This window comes from Trichophyton rubrum (assembly GCF_000151425.1).
Source record: "Trichophyton rubrum CBS 118892 genomic scaffold supercont2.2, whole genome shotgun sequence".
NCBI classification, from domain to species: Eukaryota; Fungi; Ascomycota; class Eurotiomycetes; order Onygenales; family Arthrodermataceae; genus Trichophyton; species Trichophyton rubrum.
Window position 1 is genome coordinate 2,848,648 of NW_003456427.1, and position 12,952 is coordinate 2,861,599.

At 49.7% G+C, this 12,952-nt stretch overlaps 6 protein-coding genes across 6 annotated transcripts; 3 read left to right on the forward strand and 3 right to left on the reverse strand.

Moving 5' to 3' along the window:
* Positions 1–4: 4 nt before the first annotated feature.
* Positions 5–2,854, reverse strand: TERG_02676 (uncharacterized protein; the record flags this gene model as incomplete). The annotated part of the gene is made up of 5 exons (XM_003237920.1): positions 5–1,633; positions 1,683–1,824; positions 1,878–2,001; positions 2,055–2,560; positions 2,619–2,854. The coding sequence occupies 5 exons, from the start codon at positions 2,852–2,854 to the stop codon at positions 5–7; spliced, it is 2,637 nt and encodes an 878-aa protein (XP_003237968.1).
* Positions 2,855–3,181: 327 nt separating this feature from the next.
* TERG_02677 (CDC7 protein kinase) lies at positions 3,182–4,821 on the forward strand (the record flags this gene model as incomplete). Its single annotated transcript, XM_003237921.2, has 4 exons — positions 3,182–3,477; positions 3,547–3,940; positions 4,006–4,066; positions 4,132–4,821. Exons 1-4 carry the CDS (start codon positions 3,210–3,212, stop codon positions 4,819–4,821), a joined length of 1,413 nt encoding a protein of 470 aa, XP_003237969.1. The 5' UTR covers positions 3,182–3,209.
* Positions 4,822–5,406: 585 nt separating this feature from the next.
* Positions 5,407–6,190, forward strand: TERG_02678 (protein-L-isoaspartate O-methyltransferase; the record flags this gene model as incomplete). Its single annotated transcript, XM_003237922.1, has 2 exons — positions 5,407–5,508; positions 5,585–6,190. The coding sequence occupies 2 exons, from the start codon at positions 5,407–5,409 to the stop codon at positions 6,188–6,190; spliced, it is 708 nt and encodes a 235-aa protein (XP_003237970.1).
* A 386-nt stretch (positions 6,191–6,576) lies between these two features.
* Positions 6,577–8,203, reverse strand: TERG_02679 (uncharacterized protein; the record flags this gene model as incomplete). The annotated part of the gene is made up of 2 exons (XM_003237923.1): positions 6,577–7,164; positions 7,226–8,203. 2 exons carry the CDS (start codon positions 8,201–8,203, stop codon positions 6,577–6,579), a joined length of 1,566 nt encoding a protein of 521 aa, XP_003237971.1.
* Positions 8,204–9,248: 1,045 nt separating this feature from the next.
* Positions 9,249–10,124, forward strand: TERG_02680 (uncharacterized protein; the record flags this gene model as incomplete). The annotated part of the gene is made up of 1 exon (XM_003237924.2): positions 9,249–10,124. The coding sequence occupies one exon, from the start codon at positions 9,249–9,251 to the stop codon at positions 10,122–10,124; it is 876 nt and encodes a 291-aa protein (XP_003237972.2).
* A 254-nt stretch (positions 10,125–10,378) lies between these two features.
* TERG_02681 (uncharacterized protein) lies at positions 10,379–11,815 on the reverse strand (the record flags this gene model as incomplete). The annotated part of the gene is made up of 9 exons (XM_003237925.1): positions 10,379–10,436; positions 10,498–10,647; positions 10,704–10,739; positions 10,800–11,057; positions 11,133–11,280; positions 11,347–11,478; positions 11,564–11,584; positions 11,669–11,723; positions 11,783–11,815. 9 exons carry the CDS (start codon positions 11,813–11,815, stop codon positions 10,379–10,381), a joined length of 891 nt encoding a protein of 296 aa, XP_003237973.1.
* Between the last annotated feature and the right edge of the window lie 1,137 nt (positions 11,816–12,952).

Below are 12,952 nucleotides of genomic sequence, written 5' to 3' on the forward strand. Positions count from 1 at the left end.
ATAATCAGCAGCTGAGACAGCCCGATAACACTGGCCTTTGTCTGGCTGCGTTGTTGTTTTCCGCCAGAGTCGTAGCTGCAGTCACTGCACTCTCTGCCGATGCCGAAGACGCCGAGGACGGACGGTCTCCCTCGCTGTCCGACATCATCCGTTGCTGGGCGTTATTGTTCGCCCGGAAGACGGCCCGTGTCTTGCGCCGTAGTATATCCGAGCACAGCACATCAGGGTGCTTTGCCAGCGTGTATATCGCGCTTATCGCTTGCTCCGCCACCCCATACCACTCCTTGCTGTCAGACACAATATCCATCATCGCAGCCAGCTTGATCAGCACCGGGTGGTCGTTGGCCAGCTTTGGGTGTGCCCCGTCCTTTGCAATCGCCTGCCGTCCAGGCTTGATCCGTTTCAGGGCTATGCATGTGTATTTGGCAAGCACAAGATCAGCCCGTCCCAGGCTGCCCAGCCCGATCCGGAGCATAATCTCGATCTCCTTGACTGCAATCTCCGGGTCTGCAAGCGCAAGCATCCCCAGCACGATAATCGCCCCTCTTCGCTGTGTTCTTGATATTTCCTTTTTCTGCACTCCATACACCTGCCATAGCTTGCCGATCACCAGATCTGAGATGTGCCCTGCCTTCACCATTGTGCTAAGCAGCTGCTCGAGCGAGGTGAGCTCTGCCGGCGTCGCTCCAAACGTCAGACTGATCATGTTGCGGGCGATGTAGTTGGCCGTGTCATTCGGGCTGAATGCATCCGGCGCGTCAAAGAACAGCCCCTTGTAGCAATCGATTAGATGGTTCTGAACCCCCTTGCCTTCGTCGCTGTTACCCTTCATCCATATCAGCCGTAGCATCCTGCGTATCCCAGCTCGCGAGGTTTCCACCTTGTACGCATCTAGCATCACAAAAAAGTCCATAGCCTCGATCACCTCGCTCTTATTTCGAGACGACAGCAGCTGCAGGACGGTCTCTGAAGCGCTGTGCAACACCTCGATAAACTGAATGGCCTCGAGGTAGTATTTCCGGGTTAGCTGCAGCCGTGCCAGCATCTCTGACGTTGCTGCTTCCTCTGCCGCTTTCTGAACAGCTGCCGCTTTTTCTTCTTCCGTCATCTTTGGAGCCTTCGACGGAGAGTCGTCTGGTACCTGGGTTGCATCGTCCAGCAGCTCGCTGTCGATCTGCGCGCTCTCAATCCCCATCTCTGCCAATCCGGGTGTCTCTGGTGGCGGCTTCAACGCGTTGAGTTCCTCCTCTACGGCCTGTAAACGAGCATCCCATTCTTTGTACGACAGCTGGCCTCCATGCATAACACTGAACGGGTGTGTTGACACCAGCTTCCCTAGAAGTTTTATAGCATTCCTTCGGACATTGCTGCTCTTATCTTCCAAGCTTCGAGCTGCAAGCTTGGCTGCTGTCTGCCGTCTCTTGGGGAACTTCTGGTCGAGGTCGCAAATCTTCATGTATACTTGTATCACACGGCTGCGGCAGTAGGGGTTCATGTCAAGGAAGCGTTCTTCCAGCACATCAAAGAAGGAATTTATCTGTGTTTGGAAGTTTTCACTTCGTTCTTCTTGCTTACTCAGGTCAGATATCAGATTTCCGCATACTTCGATGACGGCGCAGCGGAGGGTATAAGCCTGGCAATTGTCAGCAAAATGTACCTCGATCTAAATACACGAGACATACTTCACTATCCAGCTGCTTGGCTAGTAGGGTCATTTGCTTGATGACAAGCCGGGGAGCCAGCTCAGACAACTTCACAATAAAAGCGGACACTGATCTCGGGCCCTTGGTATCGTTTGGATTGAACTCCTTATTTCCAACCTCCCTACAACGGAGTTAGAGACAAGACCCGTCCGTAGAGACAGTAGAAATGCATACCTTAGAATCTCGTCAGCGAGCTGAGGATAGTCATACTGCTCCGCCAGGATATGCAAAAATTCAGCCATCGGGTCCGAAAGATGCTCAAAATATGTAAGACTCTGTACAATGGATGTCTGGGCCCCTGATACAGTGTTAGCCGCTTTACCACAAGAGAACATTCGTTGTAGAACCTACCAAAAGCATGCCCATGATGCTTCACTGCAATACAGAGCACCTTGAATGCGTGCATCCGTATTGACATGCTTTTGACCCTCTGCTCGCTCTCCAGGATCAGGTATATAGATCGAGTAAACAGATTCACAAAGGTATCCCGGTCCGATGTTGTAACGAATAGCTTTGATAGCTTCAGCTTCAGCACCTTGCACATAACCTCCATAGCAATCTGTATCTGTGCAGACGAATCCCACGACTCGTCCCTAGCGGGCTTTCGTCCAGCCTTCCCACCTCCTCGTCTTCCCGGCCCCGTTGTAGGAGGCTTTTCGGCTACCTTTGCTTCGACGGAAGATAGTGCCCATTGTAACAGAAAAGCGTACAGCTCCAAGAGGTCCTTGTGCTCGGACAAAGCCTCGGGTTCATCGGCTTCGAGGTCATTATGTGCAATATCGGCGAGCGAGGCAAGACCGGAAACAACTAGATCTAGGATCTTGCTAAGCGCCTTTGGAGGGAGGACAGGTGTAAGCCTAGGAGTCCAGCAGTCAGAGCCCGGTCAAATAGTCTGTGTGTGTATGCGTCACTCACTTCAAGAGAAGCTGCAGGGAATCAAAGAACGAGTTTCTTGCGAGATTTGAGGGATCTTCTGCCACAGAGTCCACAATAGGATTCAGTATCTCATCGATCAGCGGCAGATTCAAGGAGTCCGGGTCCAATTCGCAGTCCAGCAGCTGTGAATCCGCCTCTGGTGTCGGGACTGAGGCGGGGTCGCTCAGGTAGTATTTCAGCGCCTCGTTGAGGTCGAAATCTATCCGTTCGTTCATCGTGGCCGGCTCGTCGACATCTATCCAGCGTATCCAGGCGCCACAAATATCCAGCTCGTGCTGTATCAAGAAAATTGCGAAAGGCGCAAAGAAGTTGAAGAAAATCGACGAAGCTGATGTTTTGTTTGCTTTTTGCCGTTTCGGGACAAACTGCGGTGGTGTAACGCGTGACGGTAAGTAATAAAAGCTGCCCGCAGATTAAGCTAAAATACACTATCTGATACGCTATCAATACACTACTTCGGGGCTATCAAAAAAATACTTCGTGTTGACGCCGAACTTCCAGTCTTTTTGACGCTGACAACTGCGAGGCCGTCAAGACCACTTTGAAGCTGCTGTGATACCCGGTGAAATCATGTCGGACTACGCGGCGAGCAACCACTCGCCCCCCGCGCAGGAGACGGGGAAAGATGAGATGAGCGACTGCTGGGACGACGAGACGCGTTCGCTCGACTACGAGGAGAACGATATTGAGCAGGAGGATGACTACATACCGACAGAAGAAGCTGACACCGAGAGCGAGCATGAAGAGCAGGACGAGACTGTCCGGGAAGACATGAGAAAGCTGCAGGACGAGGAAATACTGCGTGGAAAGTTCAGGCTCATCAACCGCGTCGGCGAAGGTGAGTAGCCAGCTTCTATATGGCCAAGGGATATGCCGGTGCTAATGAAGGCTTGCGGATGACGATTAGGTACATTCTCTACGGTATACAAGGCACAGGATCTGACCTGCAACGAAGGCGCATTCCTGGCCGACCCGCTGGACCCGAGCAAGCCTCTCCGCAAGCCGAAGAAACATTACGTTGCTCTCAAGAAGATATATGTCACCAGCAGCCCTGCTCGAATCCTGAACGAGTTGGAGATTCTCCATGACTTGCGTGGGCACCCCGCTGTGTGCCATATCAAAGCCGCATTCCGGCTTGACGATCAGGTCATTGCTGTCCTGCCATATTTCCCCCACACGGACTTTCGCTTGATGTTCCGTACTTTTCTCGTTGAGGATATGCGGCACTACTTCAAGTCTCTCCTGGAAGGCCTTGCTTTTGTGCATAAGCTGGGGGTCATTCACAGAGACATAAAGCCTACGTTCGTACCTCTTGTTCTTCCATGTTAGCGCTTTTCAATTCCCAAGCTGACAGGTGCCCCTATAGGAACTTCTTGTATAATCCAAAGCTTCGCCGTGGAGTCTTGGTGGATTTTGGCCTTGCAGAGGTGAGTACACGACGCTATTACTCTTCCAGGGTCGCCGCTGTGGTACTGACGCATCCACTTCACAGTATGAAAATGAGGATGGGAACTGCATGTGCAGTACTGTCGGCACACGCGCTCTCGTACATAAACACGATCAGATAATGGACTTCATCCGCTTCTCCAAACAAACTCCTGTTGGATATCCAAGGAACGATTCCAGGCCTTCTCGGCGAGCCAATCGAGCGGGAACTCGCGGATTCCGCGCTCCAGAAGTCCTCTTCAAATGTACTAACCAAAACACCAAGCTTGATGTGTGGTCGGTCGGCGTGATTCTTCTCACGTTCCTGGCCAGACGGTTCCCATTCTTTCACTCAATGGATGATGCCGATGCTCTCATTGAGATTGCAAGTATCTTCGGAAAGAATAAGATGCAACTGACAGCAGCAGAACACGGCTTAGTTTTTGACACCACCATTCCTACAATTTTACCAAAGGGTCACTCCTTGGAACGAATCATACGGTGGTCAAGCTCTGTTGTCGAACTGACCGACAGAGAGATCCAGGCTGTAAATCTCTTGGAGAAGTTACTCGAGCCGAGCGCGTTATTGAGGTGGAGTGCAGATGGAGCGCTGTATCACGAATTCTTCACCAACCCTCAGGGCGCTGACCTCCCCTGGGGCGGAGAAGATCCCGCGAACCTGGAACATCACTCTGACCACGGTGACGATAATGACGACACTGCATGCGATGCCGGCGACGAGGTGAAACTTATCTAACTGCCTATCCATTCTTTTCGAGCTGCCCTTATTTTTTTATAGCTTATCGACAGCTTCAGCTTCGGCGCCCAACCGGACCGCCGATGACGTCATGGGTCGCCTTGCTCGCCATATCTGTGTTCCTTCCCACCAGCTTCTCTGCAACTCCTCTTCCCACAATACCAATTGGTATCTGGCAAGCCTGGGATACTGATGTTCATACAAGACCATCGGCAGACCTTGTTTCCTACAGTCGGCTGTGCCCATATATCTGCTTTGCTATTCCGTCCGAATAGCTGGGTTATTTAAACCCCGGGGGCCCCGCTCACACTATTAGCTTGTTTATCCCTGGTGGAGCAAGGCCGTTCATTGCTCTTGCTCTCAATATTTTATTATAACTTCAAAGGCAACGGCAAGGTGCAGCGCCATTTGGGTGATCGCGGTCTTTGTTTGATCGGTGCCTTGGTTGCTACCATCGCTATCGCCATCGGCTTCATCGGTCTCTCAAACCAGCATCTTCATTTGCCCTCGGCATTCGTTTGCGAGAGCTATCACGCAATCTCACGATACATAACAGACTGTTTCTTCGATAGGAAACCTGCAACCATGGCGTGGCAGTGTACTGGTAGGTCCAACTTTCAGTTGATCGAAAACCTCTTCACTGCCGACCTTATTAAGAGCCAAAGAGTGAAAAATGCAATGTTGAAGGTAAGTAAAGAAGATCTGTCATGTATTTTTGGCTGTTGTTGTCGATACAGCAGGCTGACATCGTTCCCGGAACCAGGTTGACCGTGGCCATTATTCCCCATCCAATCCCTACAATGATTCTCCCCAGTCAATTGGATTCGCAGCGACTATCTCTGCCCCGCACATGCACGCGCATGCCTGCGAATATCTGCTACCTTTTCTCCATCCCGGTGCTCGGGTCCTTGACATTGGCTGCGGCTCGGGATATCTCAGTCATGTTTTCGCCGAGCTGATCACAGATGCCCCTGCTTCGGATGGCTGTGTTGTTGGCATCGATCACATCCAGGGCCTGGTTGACTTGTCTCTAAAGAACTTAGCCAAGTCGGAAGAAGGCCGCAAATTGCTCGACTCCGGAAAGATTAAGATCGTCAAGGGTGATGGGCGCAAAGGCTGGGCTGAAGGTGGACCATACGATGCCATCCACGTTGGTGCAGCGGCAGCAACGATGCATTCAGAACTGATAGATCAACTGCGAGCTCCAGGCCGGATGTTCATCCCGGTTGATGCTGAATCTACCACCAGTGTACTGGGATCTCAAGGACAGCATGTATGGATTGTGGATAAGGCGGAAGATGGCTCTGTTAACAAAAAAAAAGTTTTCGGCGTCAGCTATGTTCCTCTAACGGATGCACCTGAGGAATAGCTGGATCATACGGTAACTTAATTGCAAGACTAGGGCACATAGGGGTTCGACTTGCATTATTCCTTCACTTTTCTCCCTGATTAAATTATCCGTATTCCACAGCTGTAAAGTGATTCTACCGATGAGAATTAATCTGCCAGCCAAAATACCCATCAGACAATTGAATAATTATGTATCAATCAGACTTCACTTTTCTATTAGAAGAATCTAGTAATAATCTAAAGAGGAAGAAGAAGAATACAAGACGGTCAAGTGATAGCAAGTGCAGCTCAGAATGAATAGGATGCATGTCGTTTAACCAGAAGAAAAGGGCCAGTAAAATAAGCGAAGAAAAGTTTCGGAAATATGCATGTTTAAAAGATATCATTAGCAAGAGGAAACAAAGCTTAGAAGGGGAAGCCTCCTTGGAAGTCGAAGCCTCCTTGTGTAAACTTGAAATGGTGGTTTCCAGCACCCTGTTGGAAGAAGAATGGAGACCCTCCGTGTCCGCCAGCAAAGGGGTTGAAGTGTGGCTGGCCCCCGTGGGGGTCATTAGGGTCATCACCATGGTCAAATCGCCGCCTTAACTCGGGGTCAGAGAGAACTTCGTAGGCTTCGTTGATGCTCGCCATTTTCTTCTCAGCTTCCTCCTTGGGTATTCCCTGGCTGCGTGCCTTGTCGGGGTGGAATTTCTTTGTGAGCTGGCGGTAAGCCCGTTTAATTGTAGCCTCATCTGCCTCACGGTCAACCCCCAGAACCTTGTAATAATCCTTTTGTTTCGATCGTTTCAGTAGTGTTTGTGCCTTTTGCATGAGCGTATGAATCTCCTGAGAGCCGGAGTGGTGCTCATCCGCAGTTTTCAGCGTCTGGGTGGCAGCTTCGTATTGCTCGGCGTCTATTTGTTCTTCCGCCTTGGACAGGAGGCCATGGAGTGATGAAGGGTTGAATTCAAGACACTGGCTACAGTATGGCCGCGCTTTTCGCTTGGAATTCATCTAGTCCATGATTAGTAGGTTGTTCATTCAAAAAAAAGCTTAAGGGTAAAGAACCACATACAGCTCTATATGTCTCACACGTCTTCTCCACCAAGGAATGATAGAGATTGTTGGGAGCCTTGGGATGAATATACCCATCTTCCTGGGCAGACTTGACGTCTTGCTGAATGTCCTCCAGCAGTCCAGTTTCGCCCTTGGTCCCTACCAGGAGCTCAGCGGCCTTGTGGAATTTCCGTGTTTCCAACAACTTGTCGAGGTTCTTAAGTTGCTTGGAATTCCTCTTTTCTCCTCTGAACAAACGGCTGCAAATCTTGGAGTCAGGATCGGAGTGAAGACACTTTCGAATCTGGTCTAGTCCGCGTTCGGTGTCCGCTAGAGAGTAAAAGAGCATCGCTGAAACTTGGAGATGAGGGTCAACGTTGTTTGGAGAAAGCTGCGTCAGCCTAGTAAGGTCGTTGATCCCCTCCTGGATGTCTCCTCTCTCGAAATGGCAATTTCCTCGCATCCGTCGAAGCTCGGAGGAGCCCATGGCCTTCGTAATGGCGATATTCGATTGAGCCACGCATGTTTCCCAGTCCTGCTTCTTTTCTGCCTCCTCCGCAGCCACTGCAGCAACATGAGCCTCATGCAGCTGAGCGAGGTCGCCCTCACCTGGCTTGCCTGCAGCCTGGAGGTCTTCCTTAGCCCCGGTCCAGTTGCCAGATCTCATCCGCAGCTTTCCACGCTGCAAGAGTGCCCCCTCGAAGCCTGGCTTAAGCTTGAGAACCTTGTTAAAATCATCTGCGGCGCGAGCGTGTCTTCCCAGGGATAGATAGGCAGCTCCGCGCTGGAAGATGGACAGGTAGTTCGAGGGATCCTTGTCGATGGCGGCGTTGAAGTAGAGGAGCGCATCTTCGGGGGAGCCGCTGGCAAGATGGGTCTTTGCAGAGGATAGCAGCGAGGAGACCGGCGTATCAGGTGGGATATCTGAAGACTGCAGGCCGTTTGCAGATGAAATAACGGCCAGCAGGAAGGCGACCGTCTGGAATCGTACGATCATGGTAGCGGGCGTGATAAGAGAACAAAGCAGACAGAACGATAGCTCCCACCAACCGGCCGGGACAAGCAAAATCTACCAACGCAATGCGCCACAAGCAAGACTCAAAACGATAGACAAGTCAACAGTTTGAAGATGTTGAAATACGAAAAGGAAAAAAAAGACGACGACGCTTTCGTGGCAACTTTCTGTATCTTCAAGAGGCGTCCCAAAAGGGTAAGAAAAGGTGGCTTCATCGGCATTTCGGATATTCAGTTAACCCGAACTTATTGCCGGACACCCGGCGCTAGTCCTCTTTAGGAATGAAGGATTATGTAATTATCCGTGATCATGTGATATCGAATTTCTGAAGTCCCAAAACGGAAAGAAGTAGAAGCAATAAAAAAAGAACGAAGCAATTGCTGGGGATATTTTTTAACGACAAAGCAACAATATAGGGAGATAGTGAGGGTATAATAGTGTCTGGAGTGATGCTAGGAAGCTCAACGTGGACATGCCTGCGGTGTTTCTCACGAAGTGTACGGCTAGCGCAGTCTAGCAGAATTGTTCCAGTGTCCAGGCGATATAGCTCTGCAGGTAGGTCGAGGCCTCGTTCTTATATCTGTGCCGTAACTGCATTTAGAAGCTCACATATTTCTAGTAACACCCAAAGAAGCTGAATTATCCCCTATTCTGTTGAACAGAGCGAGAGCCTTAGCTGCGGAACATGCTACCCTCACGGCACAACAGGCAGAATCCTTCGAGAGGGCTGCTGCAAAGCGGATAGGAGAGATTGCGCCAGTTGCCAATGCATTAAAAGACTGGGATACAGCTCACGAGGTATGCTCCGGTCTATCAGCTACAATGTGAAAAATCAGCCCCGTATCTAATATAATTTACTGCCTTTTTCCAGTCCATAACGGAGCTACAGGGCCTGATAGATGAACCATCTACCGATACAGAACTCAAATCCCTCGCCGAAGATGATATAACAACAACAATTGGAACATTGTCATCCTTATCCGCTACATTAAAACGGGCTTTGATTCCTCGACATCCGTTTGCCGATATGCCGTGTCTGATCGAGATTCGTCCCGGGGCGGGAGGTGACGAGGCAGGACTATTTGCTGCGGAGATGCTCCGCATGTATACATCGTTCTGCTCCAGCCGAGGCTTGAGAACTACAATCATAAAAATGGAGGCAGAGGACGGAGTCGGTGCGGGCGCGGAGGAGCGTCTGTCTGAAGTGGTGATGGAAGTCGAAACCCCTGGGAGCTATAACATACTACGGACTGAGGCAGGAGTGCATCGTGTTCAGCGAGTGCCGGCCACAGAGGCAAAGGGGCGAACCCATACAAGTGCCGTTAGCGTTATGATATTGCCCAGTTTCCCTGAGAACAACCAAGAAGACAGCCCCCTGAACTTTGATGATCCGAATTCAGATTACTACGTCAACCCCCAAGATGTGCAATCTGAGAAATTCCGAGCCAGTGGTGCTGGTGGCCAGCATGTCAACAAGACTGAGTCCGCAGTGCGGCTCACACATATTCCTACGGGAACAGTCATCTCTATGCAGGACTCCCGTTCCCAGCATGAGAATCGCAGGAAGGCCTGGCTGTTGCTCAGAGCCAAGTTAGCCCAAGCCAGGAGAGAGGCGAGAGAGCAGGAAATGATGGAACTACGTCGTGGTGCCATGGGCGGCGTCAACAAGACTGGCAGAGGAGATAAGATCCGTACATATAATTTCACACAGAGTCGATGTACAGACCACCGGAGCGGCATGACGGTACATAATATTGGTAAGGTCATGGATGGAGGTGAGAACCTTGAAAAGATCATGGAGAGCGTTCAGAGCTGGCTTGTAGACCAGGAAGTCGAGGCCCTTTGCCTTGAGCAGCAAGCTGCCACTGCTGAAGGTAAGTCGCCTCGCAAAGCGACTGCTTGATGGTATAGAACGAGACAATGATATAGACACTGTACAATAAATATATAATACCCATATACAGCATTTTGATTTCAAACTTACACTAATTGGGCTTTATTCTCAAAGTAGAGTACGTACAGGGAAACATAATAGTCTATCGTTGTCCTTCTATTTATACGTAGAATATACACGAGCGGAAGCTCTAGATTTGTTTCAGCATAACCAAGCTAGCTCCTCAATTTACTACCGCAGCCACGGAACATGATATAAAAGCCTTAGATGTACTTTCTTTCGGGATCCAGCAGATCAAGACCCTCCATGGTTTTCTCATACCTTTTTAAGCACTTGTTAGTCTCATGATAACGGTCATAGAAGGGTTGATGAATGTTCTTACATAGTGAAAACGATACCACCGCTTAGCACCAGTCTAGCAAGACGTGGAACGGCTCCAGACCAAAAGGTGAATATTCCCTCGTTCTTCAATATCTTTGCCACACAGTCAAAGCTGTTCTTGTAGCTACTTCTTGCTTCCAGCGATTGCATTCTACGCCGTGTTAGCATATATTGGTTCCAAATGTCTCTGAGAATATGAAGTCTTACCGTGTCTTCACAGTATCTAGGGGCTGGGTAACGTAGCTAGATATCGTTGTTAGTTTCCTAGCTCTGAAACTGCAATAAAAATATAGATTCACATACACTGTGATAAGACCGGCCATTCCACCAATGGCAAAGGTACTCAGGGTCCCGAGCTTCTCACCGGGAGCTATGTAGCCCTGTGCAAACTGCTTTATGGTCGTATAACTTCCAAATCTCGTCGCAGAGTTAGCTGCTTGTCGCGCAGTTGTGGGTATGAATCCCTGGAAGAAGCCTCGGATGCCTCGCTCGCGGAATATCACGGTACTTCCATGCAAAAAGCCACGCATTCGTGGTTTAGCAGATTTCCTATCATCGATGCTGTTGATTGTCGACGTATTAGTATGGCCTTAAATTTAATTCCCAGGAAGATGGCCAAGTGGTTGTATAACGTACAGCTGCGTCTTGATGCTCTCGAATGGAGTGACTGCTAGGAGGGACTCGGTAAATCCAGCACCGAACCCGGCTATCACAGTCTTTGGACCAGATATCTTTCCGTTCTCATCTTGTAGAAGGGACTTGAAAGCATCGAACGCGACGAAGCCTATCAGGTTGTAAGGGTAAGTGGTGAACCAGCCGAAACCGAGTCATCGCGGAGAGCTAAACGTACGAACGCCGGCCTTTATCGAGTTACCAATAATCAACGTCGTGCATCCCGCATACCACGCCCGTCCGAACGGAGGCCATGGTAATTTCTTGCCGTCCGCTAATCGGCGGTTGAGCTGGGTTCTTGTCTTCGCGACTGCGGCGATAGGTAAGGGTTGTGTTCGGTCAGCAATCATGCACGAGCAGCAGCATCTATACTTGAGAAGGGTGTGATAGCATACATTCGGCAGGATAAGTGATTGCTATTGCAAGTGTTAGCAGTGTATTCTAGGGCCATCTTCAGGCAGCTATTGCATTGATGGTGGAGGGAGAAGGGGAGCACGTACAGATTTCAACAGCTCCAGCAGTCGAGCCAGCGATGATGGACCGCAGACTGCTCGGCTGTGCATTGGAAGTTAGCTGGTAACGTCGACGCTTATGAGCAGAGACAAGCACCGTACCTTTGGCTTCTGGTCGTTCTCTTTGGTCGCCATCGCTGCTCAATTGACTGGTGCGTCTGGTGGGATGTTCTTCGGCTTTTGCCTGCAGTCAACTTTTCGATGTGACGGACGAATTTAGCTCTTGCTAACTAATTAGCTTGCCGTAACCAAAATGCAAACACTGGAGTGCAACTAATGGATACTGATATAAAGCGCAAGATTGGTATAACTAATTGCATGTCCACATAGATGCGAGGCCATAAGCTAAATCTAACTATTGGGCGATACAATGCCCTCACACCAGCAGGTGCGTTGTCGTCTGTACCGGTATCTACACAACAGAGTACGGTACGCTGCCTTATACTTTGATCTGTAACGAGTGCTGGATCTACGAAGGCGATGATCAGCTAGAAGATGTACTCAGAGGAAACTAAACATGGCATTGACTAGATGTCAGTGATCTAGGGTACAAGTGCGATGAACACAGTAGAGCATGGATTCACCATGAAGTTGAGCAACCCTGCTAACATCAAGTAGTGACCCCTGAATGTTTTTTTTGGTCTTTTTTTACTTCTTTTCTTTTTCATTTCGTTCCTTTTTTTTTCTTTTTTTCTTTTTTCTTTTGGTTTTTGTTTTGCTATGGTTCGTTGTCGCTGTTCGCGAGCTGTCCTTCCACTGGCCTTCGATATCAATTGGTCCGCACAAGGGTCGGAATGGTAGCGAAAGTGAGTTTGTACGAACCCTTGATGAGCGAAAGGTGGAATGAACGGTGCCTAGGTATAGGCATGTTAACCCCGGAACGAGTCGTATAAGCATAGCATCGACGGAGCCTCAATGTTGATTTCTCAAATGAGTTGTCAGAGGCGCGGTCGATGGTGGACGTTCCGGTAAGTAGTGTCTCAAGAAGGGTCACTGGTGTATTGGGGAGTAGATCGGCTCTGAATGTGACGTGAGTGCCGATAAGACGAGAACAGAGTAAGGGCCTTGCTGTATGCCGTAATAGCATGAAGACTGAAATGGCCACAGGATAGGGGGAAAATATGATACAATGCCTGCAGCATCAACATGGCTCGAAGATCCTGCAAGGTACATGATAAATTAGAAAGGGCTGGGGTTCTTTTTTCTGGATGCTGGAAGTGCTGCTGGTGGTAGCAGTGTAGTGGAAGAGATACGCTGCTTGAAAAAAAGAGG